The sequence below is a fragment of the Austrofundulus limnaeus genome, unplaced genomic scaffold, assembly GCF_001266775.1.
Source record: "Austrofundulus limnaeus strain Quisiro unplaced genomic scaffold, Austrofundulus_limnaeus-1.0 Scaffold37, whole genome shotgun sequence".
Classification (NCBI taxonomy): domain Eukaryota; kingdom Metazoa; phylum Chordata; class Actinopteri; order Cyprinodontiformes; family Rivulidae; genus Austrofundulus; species Austrofundulus limnaeus.
Window position 1 is genome coordinate 1,777,533 of NW_013952439.1, and position 17,804 is coordinate 1,795,336.

Below are 17,804 nucleotides of genomic sequence, written 5' to 3' on the forward strand. Positions count from 1 at the left end.
GAAGATAGATATTTGAAACAGAAGATGTCAGATTGGATCTAATTTTTGAATAAATGTATTATTTCTGTTTCAACTTAGTGGTTAAGACTTGTACATGAAGTGGTCCATATCATTGTTTCCAAAGCGTAATCAACTACAGCAAATCTTCTATAATAAAAAAAGGTTGCAAAGGTGGGTACAAACTGATTATTTCAGGATTTGCACCCAAAATGTGTGGCTACGCAGTGACCAAAGGTACAGTTTAAAAGGAAGTAGAAATGGACTCTGGGCCTTTGTGATCTGCTGAAAGGAGGGGAGCACTGGAATCTACTGGACTTGCAGCAGATCAAAACTGGAACATCCACATAAACAGAAACTAGAGAAGAGCCCCCTCCACAGGCCAGGACTATTCTTGCCTCAAACTTCAAGAAAGAGGGCAACGTGTGCGTTTTACTCGCATCGTTTTATTTTGTCTTTACTTGGATGGAAGGTGTCACAAACTGCCTACTGAAGTGTTTGTGACTTCATTTGACAACTTTAAAAGTTAGCTTTCAAACTTGTCCTGTCAAATTCAGGGTAAATTCTTCACCCAAATAAGTACATTTTTGTTATTTGCTTTTTTTAATGCACAACAGCAGTTTTCTGAAAACAAGCAAATGGCATAAAACACAAATACTTCTCCTAGTTATAAAACTATAAATGTAACCTTAAAAAACTGGGTTGTACTCAGATCACGTTGTGTTTCTAATCATTTATTCTTTTCCATTTCTGCTCAAACTTTCCTTATCAGACKCAAATCTAAATATGAGGTTATTACTTTCACTCATATTCAGCCTATTAGTTGATTTGATTGACGTTTCCTGCACTGCACTCAGACTGAATATCACTTCCTGTCACTCTACGCTTCTTCACTTTCACACTTTAGTTGATATAGGGCTGATTTTAAAAAGCGTCTTTATGTCTAGATTGTTCATTTTCCTTTAGATAATAAAAGTGCAGTCTTACCAGTAGATGTTTCTGCAGGCGCTCGTTCTTCTCGGCCTCGGTCATGCGCTCCTCCTCGCTGCGGTCCTTGTAGGTGGCGGCCGCCGTGAACTCGGCGCTGGCCTCAGCGCTGCTCTCGTCGTTCTCGTCGTGCTCGTTCTCCGTGTTGACGGGCTCCTGGACCGTCATCACTTTGTTCTTAAGCTCTTCTTTGGTTTTCTCCAGGTCCTCCTGCACCATGGTCGCCTGAGGAAACCAAGAAGGACAAAGAGTTAGTGTATGTGTGTTAAACAGACAGGACTGATCTTTTAACGTTAGCTTTTAGTAGTTTTTTTAGCCCAACAAATACTTATTTACCATCACATTATAAAATAAATCCTTCAAATTCTAATACAACAAACTAAACAATTAATTCATAATATTTACTATTTTTCTACCTGATATTTTTAAAGTTATGGTAGCAGCACAAGAATTTGAGTGTCCATAGAATAATGTGGATGCTCATTCCTCACCACTAGGTGGCAGCAGAGTTCAGGAAACTATTTTTATTTTTGCAACTACAAATAATTACCCAACATGCACAATAGACACAAAAATAATAGAATAAAGGATGTAAAAATAATAAATGTCTTTAATTGTCTTCTGCAACTATTTATAAAAAAATAGAAATGTATTTTCAGCAACACTAAAAATGCTGAAAGGGAGAAATTCTGTTTAAGTTTTTATTTTCATCAGAAGAGCTAAGAAAGGAAGTCCAGGAGGAAACAGTCGAGGTTAGACGTGCCCAGCAGTTGGTGCTGGTTGTGTTTCCCTCCTCTCTGTGAGATGTTTTACAGACTGTGCTGCTGATACCTCCCTTCTAATGAGCAGTCCTCAGTAAACAGAAAGAATAATAACAGAGCAGACCTTTTGTTGCCACTCTGTAGCCTCTTCCTCCTTCTTCTTCTTAGCATCCTCCAGCAGGGAAATCTTTGAAGTCAGGTCAGCCAACTCAGTGGCCTGAAATGGTTAAATATATACATTTAGTGGACTTGATATTAAAATAAATGTAGAAAACGTTACAAACTAAACTGTATCGTGTGTTTATGATTAGTAAGCATGGAAAGCTCACCAGGTGTTCCTGGTTCTTCATCTGGTTCTCTGACTGCTGCAGCAGAGCCATCTTCGCGTCCTCGGCGCTCTTCAGCTCAGACTCCAGACGCTCAGCCTCCTCATGAGCTCGCTTCCTCTCCAGCTCCAGCTCCAGCGCCCTGTGGGTCTGCTCCTCCAGCTCTGCAAAACGCACACGGTGCACCGTCACGCGCTCGGACTGACCGCAGCCCGACAACGAGCCTCGCTGCCATTCAGAGGAGTTCACCCACCTTGCTGGGCTTTTTTCGTCTGCTCCTCGATCTGCTTTAACCGCTCCATCAGATCCTCCTTCTCCTTCTCGATCTTCTCCTTCTCTTTTTCCGCGAGTTCTCGTTTCCTCTTCTCGTTCTCCAGCAGAGCTCTGATGGAAACAAGAAAAGACGACTTGGATTAATCACAACAAGCTCGTCTGCAGTATCTGACAGCGCCACGCTGCGTCACCCGATCCAAAAGTTCAAAACCTGCACGCAGTCACCTYTCCATCTTTTTGTGGTTCTTCTCCTCCCGAGCCTGAGCCTTCATCTGCTGCACCTCGATGGTGTCGGGCTTGCGGCGGCGCATGTACAGCTCGTGGTTGCCCATGCACAGAGCCAGGATGCGCTTGTTGATGCGCAGTCTCGGGGCGTAGAACACAAAGTCCTACAGGTTCAGCATTGGGAGATTTTCAAGTTTTATGACGAGAAAGGACAACTTAACGTTGGTCTAATCTCTTAAATGACATTAAAGACGTGCTCTCTCTCAGACTGTGTGTTCAGGATGAGTCTCAGTTACTACCACATCCAGTTTTAGCTCAATATCTGTAAAAAATGACTGAGTTGTAACTATTTTTGTGTTGGCTAATTAAATTAATTAATTAATTAATTAATTAATTAAATGTGGTGGCCATCTTGGAAGGACCTGACTCCAAAAGTTAATCAGTTGTAGATGTACATCCAATGACAACATCCTGAGAATTAAATTTTAATTCATCCAGTGGTTCATAAGATATTTTGCTAACAGATGAATGAACGCACACAAATACGTTTGGCAATAAGCATACAAAGAAAAAAATCTTAAATGGTGACTTTTACATACAGGTGCTTTCTTGTCGATCGGTTTGATGACAAACTTCTTGTCGTTGAAGGAAATGTTCCTTATTTCACTCCAGGGAAATCCGATTTTGGGAGTCATTCTGTGGGAAACAACATAAAGTCGTGATCACCTCTGAATGTAACACTGCAGCCATGATTCAAAACAAATGACACGTGTCGGATCACTCACTTGTCGTTCTGCTCGTAAATGTTGAGGCCGAGAGCGTCGACGCCGAGGAACAGCTCTGTTCCTTTCTTGTTCTTGATGTTGAAGTAGTTGACGCCGTACATCTCCAGGTCCTGCGCGATCTTCAGATACTCCATCATGGACTCCTCCCTGTGGGACGAACCAGAGGAGTCGCGTTTCAGAAAATCGCTGAGGAGGGAGCGGAGGACTGACGAGTCTGAGGGCTTAGTTTCTGCCTCTGTCTGACCACCAGCACCACAGAGAAGTCATCGAAACTCTGAACTCACATAAACAACAAAAAAAGCCACAGAGCTAAAAGGAAAACTCATTTATAAAGAAGAAGAGTATATTTAACTCGTGATAAGAATCACACTTCAGTGAGTGTTTTAACTAAAAAGGGTAAGAAATAACATTTAGTATATATATGAGATTTTTGTGCAACGGCAGAAAAATACTAATAAGTGAAGAATCACCCGACGCCTTTCATGAGGGTCAACTAAAATCATTTAACAGGCATGTRGCCGTTTTGGTCAAAGCTTGTAAATGACATTATGTTAGTGCTTCAGCTACTACCAGAGTTTTAATGTAACTAAGTACAAATACTTTGTTACTGTACTTAAGTAGAAATTTTGGTTATCTGTACTTTACTTGCGTAATTATTTTCAGCCTACTTTTTACTTCTACTCCTTATATTTTATACAGTTATCTGTACTTTTCACTCCTTACATTTTTTTAAAATGTAACAAGTTGAAAGTCATTTCTCTTATTTCATTTCATTGTGTTGTTGTTTAAAAAGATACTATCCTGAAAAATTGTGGCTCCTGGATAGAGTGGATTTAATTATGGCTGGATGAAAAGTATAAATACATATAATTCTGATACTGTATTTTGTTTGTACACAAGCCATCAAAGCTGCATCCCTTTGCCTTTATTGCATCCCAATAAATGTATTTTGGAAAATCTAACTGTTCATTTTTACTCAGTACTTTTACTTTTATTAAGTATATTTTATGTCAGAAATTTACTTTTGATACTTAAGTACAAAATAAATCAGATACTTTAAGACTTTTACTCAAGTAATATACTTAGAGGAGACTTTAACTTTTACCAAAGTAATTTTATGATATGATACTTGAACTTTTACTCAAGTATCACTTTCAGGTACTTTATACAACACTGGCTACTACCATACCAAATTTTATCTCAATATTTGTTCAAATGCCTTATGTAGAGCCAATTTAGTTTTTTGCTGTGACAACCACAATGTATCAGACTGTAGATGCTCAACTCCTGATTTGTTTTGCAGTTTTATTAAAATCCATCTAGTATTTCATGAGATATTTTGCTAACAGACACAAAGTTGACTCMAACTGTTACTSACAGATTTAAGCAATCATGTGGAATATGAAGTGGCTTAAAGTGCGTCTTGTGRATGAATCAGGTAAATATTTTAGCTCACTATTTGTAAAACTGAATTGTGGATTTTTGTTTGTTTTTTAATTATCTATGGTGGCCATCTTGAATTGTGTGAATTCTAAAAGGTAATCAGTTATAGATWTATAGCCAGTGATTACTTTCAGAAAGTTTAATTAAAATCCCTTCAGTAGTTCATAAGATATTTTGCTAACATACAATGTAAGTATGGCAGCTAAAGGCAATTTTTTTGGGAACAGCTATAGTGGCATCTGTTAGTGCTTGGAATATTATTTGGGTTTGACTCTCAGCTACTACCATACTAAATCTTAGCTCAGTTTCAGTAAAACTAACTTCATTAAAGTAAATTTTGTGTTTGCTAAGCTTGCTTAGCTGTGGCAGCCATGTGTCGCTTCCAAAGGTTAATCAGCTGTAGATGAATATTAGACGATTATTTTCTGAAAGTGTCAATAAAATATGTCAAGTGTTTCATCTGTTATTTTGCTAACAGACAGACCAAACAGGTGACAACAGGTGAACTCACCTCATCATGCCTTTGTGTTCTTCGTGCCACACTTGAATCCTCTCCTCCCACTGCTCCTTGTTGAGCTTGTGCTGATCCAGAACTCTGGAAACATGAGAGGACAGAGCACACTCAGGTTAACGTCGAAGGAAAAGTAAAAAGTAAAAAAAATAAATACATTTTWAAAAAAGCTGGCGTTACCTCTGAGGGAGCAGGTTTTCTCCGCTCAGATAGCCCGGCGTGTGCACCTCCTTGTTGTAGTCGCCGAACTTGGCCTGCACGGCGTAGGAGGCCAGCAGCACGGCGGTCTCCGGAGGGCAGTAGATGTCGTCGTTCAGGATCGCCTCCTTCACCTGCAGGAAGAACAGCCGCTGCGTGGCTTCCTGGATCARCTCCTCGGAAACGTCCTCGGGGAAGAACTTGGCACGGAATTTAAAGAGCAGAGGGCTTTCCTTCCTCACATCCTGGGCTGTCACCTAACAGAAAAATGTGGCACAAGTGAGGGGCGGAGCTCCAAATCTGAAACACATTCTTTTTATTGTCCTGATGCATCTCAGTAATCCAGGTAGAAAAATCTATCKTTTTGATTCTTTTTATTATTATTGTTAAACGGTTTTATCCTGACAAAGAGCTAACGATGGGCGGAGAACAAATATGATGAAGAGCCCACCTTCTTATTGAGCTTCAGCCATGTAGAGAAMCCCTTCGTGTCCTGGTACTGGAGCCCAAAATACCAGACCTCGCGCAGTCCGATGGTTTTTACAACCTGAAAAGACAAAGAAGTTGTTTAAAGAACTTTAAGTAAGAGTTACTGAAATACCTCAGGGTGACGTAATGGTTCTGTGGTGAGGAGGTTTTCTGTTGGAATCTTGGCCGGTGATTCCCTGATTCTGGCTTTAGATTTTTTTTCTGTGCCCGTTTGTATTTTCTCCAAACGATCCAGTTTCCTCCCACACCTAAAAGTTTATGATTTTCTACAGCTTGTTGGTGAATGTTCCTGTTTCTCTGTATGCTTTGTGTTTCTGCGTACTTTTAACTTTAAGTCTTTTAGCTAACACTTTTCTACTTTAGACTTTAGCTATTGCTACTTTTAATCTCTTTTAGCTTGTGTATCGCTTCGTTTAGCATTTTGCTGCTTTTAACTAGCATTTTGTTACTTTTGGCTTTCAGTTAGCTTTTTCTTGTCATTCAACTTTCACAGACATTTTACAGAAAATGCCAGTTCTCGGTCTGTACGTGGGCCCTGTGACAGACTGCTGGCCTGTTTGGGTGGACCCCGTCTGTCAAACACTCCCCCCCAGAATAAAGAGGGTATAAAGAAGAGACAGAGGGCAGCTTCTAGCTGTGGTTTAACCTTTCTCCTGAAAACATTTCAGACCTTCTGATCTGGTATGTCACATTTAGACCACAGAGATCCACGAACAGACACTGCTGGTTACTATTGCTCAGTTTTAGAGAAACATAAGCGAAGGGAAAAATATTGAAGGTATATCATCAGCACATTTTACTGCTCCAGCTTTTGTTTTTTACTGAAGTAGCTGTAAATAAAACTGGTGGCATAAATTCAACAAATGGTCGTTTATGTTTTGTGGTGTGAATTTTAAGAAGCTACAACCTTGATTCTTATAAAGTTGAGTTTAATTTGTACAAAACCCACCAATCATTGATCAATATTGAACTGCATGTGACACGCCCCCCCTTGCTACAGGAAAGGCCCGGCCCTTCCTCAAACAAACTTGTTCAGGAGGGACGTCTCTCCTACCTGGTCGAAGAGCTGCTTTCCTGTCGTGTTGGGCTGAATGGCGAACTCCAGCTCAGCATCCATTGTGGTGACTCTGACGCTAATCTGAGGAACAGAGAGAACRGGAAAAAAATCCAACATTAACACAGACAGGCAGATAGTGCTCCGGATACAATCTGTGCTTTTTAAGCTGGAAAGTATGTACACTGAACAAGTGCTTTGATTAGAAATGACAGATTTTTGCTTAAGTTGTCACTATTAACAGTCTATTTAAAGCTTTAGTCAACAATACATGTAGGGTGAAATAAAAATGATGAGTGCAAGACTGCATATTCAATCAGTGAACAACGCTCCTATTGTCACATTGTTTTCATGGGTTAAATTTTGACAAAAAGGGAATCAGAAATGCCCTAAAGACACTTCCCCATGGCTCCACACCGTGCTTTTTTAAAAACGGTGCCAATCTGCCTCGGCCCGAGTACAGAACTTTATCTACAGGAAGTAGCCACATCCTCTGGAGGCTGGGCCTTGCGAGGCGAGACGGCTAAACGGCGCTCTCTCATGAGAGCCGTCTACATCCTGTCATGAATCAAGAAAAACCTGCACGCTGCTCAACTTTGCTCTGTGGTGGATTTGTGAACGAAACTGAAAAAATTCGGGTTGATTTTTCTCTTCAGGCAGCCTCGCCAGTTCGTTACAGCTGCTCATTTAACCAAAGAGGCCTTTGTCACCAACCCTATTGTGCAAACCTATTTATCAGAAGTTGAAAGCCTTTTTATTTAACCTTTCATTCTCAGTCAAAGAGGTTACCCAGAGTTAAACGGGATCTTGTGGTCGGGAAGATGACTGGGCAGGAATCTCCCACTTTCGCTCCGTTAAGAGGTGATGCAAACAGCGGCACTCATGCCTGTCGGGAAATAACTGCAGGCAGAGGCCCACGCCTGCCTTCACTAACAATGCTTTGCATTATCTCCCAGTAGAGGGGCTGAGAGAGCCGCGTTCTTTCCCATCCTTGTCAGCAGAACCTCATTTAAAGCCCAGGATCTCCTCTCTGTCACTTCCTGTCGCCCCCAGCAGACAGGAGTCCGGCAGAGCTAAATGTATTTTTGAATTTAGGCGCAACCTTTGAACTGGGAGGAACTTTTTTTTAAATCTTTTTGTATGTGTGCACAGAAAGAATACAGCTCACCACCACCCCGCCTGTGATTAAGCGGTTTCATTTCCGGAGTCAGAATAGTTCATCTTGCATGAAAAGGGAACTGTGCTTCTCGATTTTCTGCCTGGTTTGGGTGTGTCTCTCACAGCCAGAACTCAAAAGCCCTTCAGGAGCTATTTTTAGTACACAGCAAAAAAACACCGCTCTCAGGCGTACATGACAAGTTTCCATGACTTTGTATCAACGTTTTATAAGAGCTCAACATAAACATGGTTCAACAGGTGCTCATTAGAACATTTCCATTTGTTCTTTTGTGACTATTTGATAAATATTGGTTTGCCTTCAAATATACAGTAACTAAAATATGGTCAAAACATAAAGGAGAAAATGATTTAGTATAGAAGATTAAAATGCAAATAAATATTTTCCCTAAAATGTAAAGTCTGATTCTAGAATTTGACATTTTAATTTTAATCTAATTTATTCAATTTTTGGTTAGTTGGTTGTTTTATCTTAGGTCTACCTTAAGGTCAGCTTAAAAAAGTACAGTAAATAGAAATTTCTGAATATTTTTTAAAACAATGAGCAAACATTTTGTCATTCCTGTAATATTTATGGAAATAACAGCAATACAAAAAACTTTTTTTCAGCAGATTATGGATAATAAAAGTAAACAATTAGGAATTACTGATACAAATACCTGTATCGGTCTGAAACTGTACTCAGAAAAATGTTCTGGTATTAGAAAAATGTTCTGGTATTATTATAATGTCAATACTAATAATAACAATTATTATTATTATTATTTGCACAAATGGAAAAAAATCATATATTTGTCACACTCTGGTTGGTATCAGATGGGGATACTTCAAATAAATTGAAATATATCCACTGATGTTACCAAACAGAAAAAAAAAACATGTAATTTCTGCCAATTTTATCAGACCATTAATAAAAATGTTCTAACTGTCTCAAAATTGTACATTACAGTATATGGTATAAATGTGATTATCATCTTCATAAATAAAACATGGCTGAAAATCCACAGGAAATCTATTAAAAATTCTGGTTTACAGAGAAATAGTTTGCCACAAAATACAGAAATACATAAACTCCACTAAAAAAATTATAAATAAATAAAATCCAAGTGAAAACTCAGCGAGTTCATGTCGAGGTGAACGGAGGAAAACGCACAGAAACAGAAAGTAAAACAACAGAGAAAAGCTTTTTATCCAATAGTTCTCTCTGATTAAACTGTATGTTTTACAAAGATAAATAGGTTGTAAAGAAAATATCTAAGAGATTGGCACTTGTTCTGTCATTACATGTGTGCGATTCAGAACCACGGTTCTTTTCACTCAAGCCAAGACGACAAAGATAAAACTCTCAGGATGACAGAGTGGCGTGTCCTCAACACTGTGTACCATACATGTGGTTGTACTAATCACTAAACATACTGTATAACCACTGATAAATATGCATCTGATTCATCTGTGAATGTCAGAAAAAAATCTATTTAATCTGCAGGATTCGTCAACAACAGATAATCTTGTTAACTTGACTGAGATGTTTGTCATTTTATCAAGTCCGGCAATAAATTGTTTTGTTCTGCTGAAATAACCTAACCGATATATCATATAACATAAGGGTAAATCACATAAAAAGACAAGTGAACAAGCATGTTTATATGCTCTAAAGCCAAAATAAGCACTTCTTTTCCCAAACTAGTGTTTTAGATTTACAACATATCAACAGAAAAGACCGACTGCAGCAAAAACCAGTTGAGTTTATTAGGTTGGAGGTGGACAGCACTTATTTCAGGCCTCAGTATCTGCTTTACGTTGAGTTGCCTGCAGTGTCTGTACAAACCTCATGACTGAGGTCAAAYTGAGTGACAGGAAGTGGGCGGGTGACGAGGGAACGAGGTTCTTGTCAAAAGCAGAGGACTTCACAAGCTCACACACAAAAAAAATTGACTCTTTTAAGAGCTGGGTCACTTAAAAACATGTTTAAATTCAAAAGAAGATTTCTGTCTCCATGCATGTATGGAAAAACGATTTTTACCTCAAAACTTTTAYGAGATATTTTGCTAACAGACAAAAATAGGGCAAAAATATTATTGCACACCTTGCCTTTCAGTGACAGGTGATGTGTAAGTTTTAGTTGTTCGTAGAAAAGAAATTAACTTGTGCAATTTTTAATTATACACCTGTCAGTTACAGCCTGTTTACAACAAATTAAGCTTCAACTAATTTTAAATAATCTTCCTCCAAAGACTTGCTGAAACAAGAAATAGCTAGGCAAAAACACAGAATTATATTATGTACCTAATATAACTGTGTGTAAACTGAACATAGTTAAGTTCCCAAAAAYCTGCTGTGTGGTTTTTATGGTTTCTGTTAATCCACGTTGAACCAAGATGACCCAGATTTTAGCAGGTCAAACTATAAAGGTTAGAAAACAAACTGAACTCTGCATATAATGTATGTAAATGTATATTAACTTCATCTCGCACTGTAATATCCTGATGGATTCAGTCCTTTAGAGTTTAAATTTTCTTGCCTTTGTCATTCAACAACACACTTTTATTATGGAAAGAAACAAAACGTACCAATAAGTCTCATATTCTCCAGTATTTAGACTCTACCACAGTAGAACAGTGTAATAATAAGATTGCTAGATTAAGAAAATGACACCTGCTCTGGACTACTTTTTAAATAAATCAACATAAGCTGGCAAAAATAATCAAACATAAACAGAAGTACTTACTTCTTGGACTGTGATGTTCTCAAAGTTTTAAAGCAGAAACTAAAAAAAGCGAGCAGTTCACAGAAAAAGCGCCACAAGTTTTGGGTTGTAAGTTTTTTTTCCCACCACCTTCAGCTCCACTCAGGCCCTAATCTGCTGTGCTATGTGCTCCACAGACCCATTTTAATCTCCTGCCCGCATACCTCCAGGTCTTTTCATGCACCGCGTCTCCATAGACACACTGCTGAAAAGGTCTGACCCTTCCTACGACAAACACCACTCCTGTCCTCCAACCTGCACGCTCAACTGGTGAGTTCTGATAACCAGCTGGATTTAAAACAAGCAGACTAGCTGCTGCATCAGCCCTGAGATTGATACGTAGCCTCAACGAGAAGGCGGTAAATGAGAAAACAAGCTGCAGCTGTGGATGAGTGAGATGTAAATCATACAAAACTTTTAGTTTGAAAATAAAATTGTTATCGAACACCATGTGTTTGTTAGCAAAATATCTCAAGTCACTTCAGGAATTTTAATGAAACATGCACAAAGTAAAGCATTGGATGTCCGTTTGCATCTGATTAAGGCCAATTCAAGATGGCTGCCAACATGGACTGACCTTAAAAAAATAAACAAAAAAAAATCTGAAATATTAGGGGCGCAACAACACATGTACCCRTACCGAACCGTTCAATACAGTGCTTTAGATTCAACACACACTTGTATCAAACAATACAGATTTTTAAAATCTATTTTATCAACTTGTCTTCTGAAGATGCTCTGTGTTGAAGGATCAGTGGATCTGTGTTCGACTACTCCACCTAGGCTGCATTGCCGAGCGCAGATTCACTGAGAAACTTGCTGTTTCAGCAATATTAAATTTAAAAACTGTACTTTTTAGGTTAAACAAATGATCATAATTACTTTAAATAAATTACAAGTTAAAAAGGGCATAGAAATTTAAATTATTTTGTATAGAAAAATATCGACCCGTGAGACTTAAGTATTGAACCGAACCAAATTGTGAGTTTTCTGTATCTTTGCACCCCTAATAAATAGCTACAAGTCAGTCAGTTTTACAAATATTAGAGTACAGTTTGATGCTGAAGAAGCTGACACTGATCCCCATCATTTATTCTGAGGGATAACAGATGGTGTAAGATCCTTTCTTAAAATGCTGCCACTACCTACTGGCTTCAACTGTGTCCATTTGTTAGCGAAATACCTCACGAATCATGAATCTCGTTAATAAAACACAACTCCAATTACAAAACACAAAGATGACTAAAACTCRGTCAATTTGACTGATATCTGTAAAGATCTGTATCCAATTCTTTTGGTCTGATAGCAAATAATCTCAAGCCTTTGGGCAGATTTTGAAGAAACCTTTAGGAAGTCATCATTGGATCTACATGCGATTAATTTTCGAAGTCAGTTTAAGACAACCGTGACAGCTAATCAAATTAGCAAAAACAAAAATGGGTATTACCCATTCCATTTTACAGATAYTGTGCTACAATGTGGCGTGGTAGTAGGTGAGGGTCATCCACGACACATAATGAGAATCACATCTCATGATTATCACATGTGATTAAAAATCATTTGACCAAAATGGGTACAAATGAGTCATTTCTCAACATTTAAAAATTCTTAGTTTAAAAATCTGTCTTCATAGGCTGCAGGTGATGCATGTTATTGTTTAAAGTGGAGAAAGTCTTCTTAAAATACATGTATTTTGATAAGAATTTATGTATAAGTGGGTGAATAGTAAAAGCAAGAAGTGAATAATTTAAATACAGCAATCGATGTGACTACATTTTGTTTTAGATAAAGGCTGACGAACACAAGAATACAGTAAGTTCTGTGCTGCTTAAGAGGAGCATGGCATCTGAGGAGCTCGCTGGGGGAAGCAGGGAGGAGAACAGCCAGACTGTGATGTGAAAGTCCTTATAAGGCTGCGGGTGAGGAAATTACCAGAAAGGAACTGATGTAAGCGCAGAAACCTTGAGTCACAACATGACTTCCTTGGGAAAATGAAGCATGGCCAAAAGCAGCCCAGTAAGGACCGAGTTTGTCATTAGTTATAGACAGTGGATTAAAATAATAATAATAGAAACTGAAGAAAACCTTTTTATAACTTTGTGTTTTTTAAGTCAGCTATAGTGGAGAAACTTCACTTTCACTGTAAAGTAAACTCTGGGCAGTTAGCTGAAAACTTCACTTCCCTTTTTTAATCACTTTGTCAGCTGAATGAACACGGTGCCACGAGTTTAAGAAAAAGGAAACAGACCACCGAGCATCAGGTTTCAAATCTACAGAAACATCTTTGTCAGGTGAATYCATTTCTTCTGCCCAGACGAATACCAGCATTTGAGCTGGCCAAAAATCACACAATGGTTATTATTACAAAACCACAATTCTATTTTTTCTATTTTAAACCATAGGAAAATCCTGCTGCTTCCTCTTTAACATCTATTCTGTCCACTGTTCCAGTTCCCTCTTTGCAGCAAAAGCACAGCTGCACCTCCTCTGCGCCTGTCAAACTGAGCTATCTGAAGTGTTTCTGTTTCTGCAGAAACCGATGCAAACCTGGCGCGCTAAAGTCAACACACAGCTGTAGGAACAAAAAAAAAAAAGGGAAAATGCCTGGCAACAGCAAATACTTGTAAAGAAACTTAGCTTAATAAATATTAGTGTAAGGAGTATTTCAAAAAGTTTAAACATTAAACGAGAGTAAATTCCTTTCATAGCTGACTGACAAAAATAGGTGTGTAACATCAGAGGTAACAATGCCTAACATTTTATTCTGGGTGACTGGCAGAAACAAATGTGGAGGAAGCACAGGCAGAAACAATACTACAGGAAGGGAGCAGGTACGGAACAAGGAGGCGATTCAACTAAAATTCTGTTTAAGTTCCACACGGTTTGCACGAAAACTGGAAATAAATGTAGCCTTTGTTATCTGAAACTAAAAAAAAAAAAACACTGACCTACAATTAAACTGGCTGATTAAATTAACACAAAACCATAACAGTTCAATTAAACTTAAYATTTTATTCCCTAAAAAATAGAAAGCAGAGCTAATCGTGCTTTTATTTGGCACAGCCTTCTTAAATGTTATATTGTTTGTGTGAACGCAATTTTATAAATCTTTACATCAGCAACATTTTCATTTTATGCTTCAAAACTAAATTTGAAAACTATAGGTAGTGGTGGGGGGTTAAATTTATTTTTAGATACATCACATTACAGTTTAAAAACTCTGTTGTCGATTTTTAAATGTCAAAAAAACATATTTTGTTACTGTAAGCCTGAGTAAGCAGAGCAGGTGCTGTGCGTTGCCATTTGTCCCAGTAGTTATTGTAGCTTCCTGTAACTGTTTCACATCTTGTCTTTACTGAACCCTAAAGAATATATGTAATAAATAGCTAAAGGTATAAAGTGTGTCTTTAGCAATGACTGAAATGATTGGACTGTGTACAAATTTCCAGTCATAAACACAATGCTAACTGTGGTAGCTTCTCTATGGCGTTTTCAATGTTAGGCTAGCATTTATGCTAACTGTTGGTGAGCAGTCTATGATTTAATGATTTGGCACATTAGTGTGTATTTATTTAGGCTTGGATCGGTTATTTCTGTAGTCCTTTAAGATTAAAGAGCAAAAAAAAAAAAAGCATCAACAATCCTTTTATAATCGCAGCACAGCTCCTTTGAATTGTAATCTAGTCAAATTTTAAAGCTTCCACTACAAATAAATGTTTTATTGTTTTTGCTAGAATGACAAAATAGAGCTTCACAAAACAGATGCGTTTCTAAAATTCCAGCAGTCCCCTTTGGTTAACTAGCTATGTGTCAATCTGGTCAAAACTAAACTTTATTTATATAAAATAAGATTATCCCAGGGGCTATCTACAACAGGTAAGATATTTACTGCTCACAGCCCATTTCTAAAGATKTGAACTTTTCTTTCAGGTCTGTGTTTGTGGTTATTTGGGAATAAAACCTGCAGAAAAAGGAGCATTTTCCTTTTCTCCCTTGCATTCAATATGTAATTTACAAATGCACGATTTAGGGGAAAGTCTTTATCAATGGAAATTTAAAAAGCTGGGTTTAAAACCACTTTTACCCCTGCCATCCAGTGATGATGACATAAGCAGAAATCATGGGCTTTTCCCTCTTTTTCCTTGACTTCTGTTTGCACAACAGACTTGTCTTTGTGTTGCCCCCCCTGTTTTTGCTTTTCTCTTTGTGCAGAACATGACCAGCTGAGTTTCAGTAAAGTTTGGGGKTTTTTTGCCTTTCATCCACAGCTCTAAGCACTACACTATGGGTAAACTAAGCTCTGAGTTTCCCATAGGTTTAAGCAGCACAGCTGGCCTGAGTTGACAGTTCAAATCCCTTCTTGTTAGAGAGCTGGATGTTTAAAAAAAAAAAGGGAGGCCTTGTTGTAAAAAGGAGGGCTAGCTTAGTGGCTACTGCAAGGCCACACTTCCGCTGAACCCCTCCTCCCTTAAAACAGTGTGTGATTTCAGGGCTTTACGCTGCGGGTTTAAATCTATAACGAAACATTTAAGTGCACTAAWCTAAATGCTGGATAAAGGATTTGATAAGAGGCGCTAATTTTAGTCAACCCAAACAGCGGGAGCGCGTACGCGCGCGCACACRCGCACTTAGCGGAAAGTACCAGTCGGGTGAGTTGAAAGGATTTAATTCAGACATTGTTAGCTTTACTTTACTATTTAGCCGCAGTGCTGAGTCAAAGAGTATTASGAGTCATTTACACAGAAGCTGAAACAAAGGCTGAGCTAAAACCACATCTATATTYAGTCTTACCGTTTTCGGCATCTTTCCCCTTTTTTCAGGTCCGGCTCGGGTTTATATTTATATATAAAAAGTTAGAAACGACTAGTTCGGCAGAAAACTTTATCCCATCAGAACAAACGCCCTCCCGGTTCCAGGACTGTGTAGACGCTAATTAAAAATAATAATAATAAATGTCGCTTTGAAGAGCTATTCTCAGGCCTGCGCTCCTGGGAGAGTCGCTCTTTGTTTCGCCTTGAAGTAAAAACGGARTGGTTTCCTGCTAACGGTACCCCTGCTGCTGCCGCCGCTAAAAAAGAGAAATAACCACACCCAGAGAGCGATGACAGGACAGCAGCCGGGCTGAGAGAGAGGGGGAGGTGGGAGGGAGGCTTCAGGCCGGCAGCTGACTCCGCCCGCCGCTGGAGCATCATCAGGTCAGGTCTCATTTATCACCAAAACATAAATAAATAAAAAAGTTCCCACAGTTTGAGCAGACACAACCATTCAGACTTTTACTTGTGAGAAGAACAGATGTGTTCAGGGACGTATAAAGATCTTGAAACTTTGGGGGCTTAGCCCAGAACAAACAGGCTTTCAAGCTTAAACCAGTGGGAGGATTTCAGGAGGTGTGAAGGTATTTTGTTATCAAACTAGGGTGATGGTACAGAAAAATGTGGTATGAGTCATGTGAGGTGAAGTGCCAGATTTCCAAAGGCTGCTTTGGAAATTGAAACATAAATATTCTGGGCTGTTCAGGAGGCCCCATAACTTTACTGAYGAGCATTCTGATCATCTCAGCTCGTTTAGAAGACAAACGGAGGAGGCAGAGGGAGCGGAGACATCCCCATCTGTAAACAAAACAAAAACACAGAGTAAGGTTACTCGCAGGCTCCTGTAAAGATGGGCCGGTGTAGCACAGACCGACAGCCTCAGGGACCAATCAGCTGCGGGTTTCTTCAGTCAAACAAATAGCTGGACTCCTTTCAGATTTATACTTTAGGTAACTTTATTATTTATTTTTCCAGACTCACGAGCTCCTCGCTGCAGATGAGGAAATGACTACAAACTTTACCAGCACAAAGACTCTCCTAGCCAAAAGCATGCAGCAGCATGGATACGACCATAGTAAGAGTCAGATTATTTTAAAACTTAAAACCCMCAAAAGACATAGTTTTTTTCTCTGCCTCTACTCCTGTAAATACTCACAAGCAGCCATTTCTCAGTTAATTATTAATTACTCAAAATGCCACATAACCTCATAATACCGCGGTATAAAAATAATCAACACCGCCCAAAACTATAGTTCTTCCCCCCCCCCTTTCTTTATCAGTAATTCAGACACTCTTATCTTTGTTTTAGGGCAAMATGAGATACATAATAGCATCAAGAAGATGATCTGTGTCCCAGTTCAAATCAAGTGGTTCCCAAACTATTTTTGCTCTTAGTTTTTTTTACTGTGACCATATTCAACATATACACCTTTGCATTTACTGTTTGTCAAAACCTGCCCATTGCTCTAGTAGTCCAAGCATTCAATTTTTTTTTATTATTCTGTCATACGCCCCCCACTTTGGGAATCACTTGATTAAGGTGTGTATCCTGAACGATTATAAATAAAATAATGAAGCAGTAATAATGTAAAAGAAAAGACAATTTATGATCAAAAAGCTACAAAGAAGTCATCTATTGTTTGATAGTATCAATATACATAAACCAGCTTATCTGGTCAGTGATGAAGCAGAATAACCTTTTATTTACATTATTTTAATATTTGACTTGATCTTCTGAACCTTGTATTAAAAGGGTTTATACATTACAAAAAGCAATACATGTCCCAGAGAGTAATGTATTGTAGTATTTTAGTATTGTATGTAGTATTGTAATCCAGAGGAATACAACTCAAATCTTGCACCTAAAGTAAAAACAGTATCTGGATCAGTTGRCTCAAAGTGTGTCATATGTTTAACCACTGTTTAGTTCCTATAACAAGGCTTCAGGCATCTTGACTTTTTAAGGGTGCAGCTGAAACTGCAGCCATTTCTAATCCTTGCAGGTGTGTTTGCACAAAAAAA

General features: G+C 38.5%; 1 protein-coding gene across 1 annotated transcript in view; it reads right to left on the reverse strand.

Annotated features, from left to right (window-relative positions):
• LOC106516422 (moesin) overlaps positions 1–15,906 on the reverse strand; it is a gene marked incomplete at its 5' end in the record, with an annotated part of 19,137 nt that extends 3,231 nt beyond the window's left edge. Inside the window, 12 exon segments of the mRNA XM_014006777.1 lie at positions 985–1,209; positions 1,870–1,962; positions 2,075–2,235; positions 2,325–2,455; positions 2,570–2,733; positions 3,169–3,265; positions 3,355–3,501; positions 5,309–5,392; positions 5,489–5,763; positions 5,958–6,053; positions 7,050–7,133; positions 15,763–15,906. Of these exon segments, the coding sequence (XP_013862231.1) occupies positions 985–1,209; positions 1,870–1,962; positions 2,075–2,235; positions 2,325–2,455; positions 2,570–2,733; positions 3,169–3,265; positions 3,355–3,501; positions 5,309–5,392; positions 5,489–5,763; positions 5,958–6,053; positions 7,050–7,133; positions 15,763–15,774 (1,569 nt within the window).
• Positions 15,907–17,804: the final 1,898 nt, after the last annotated feature.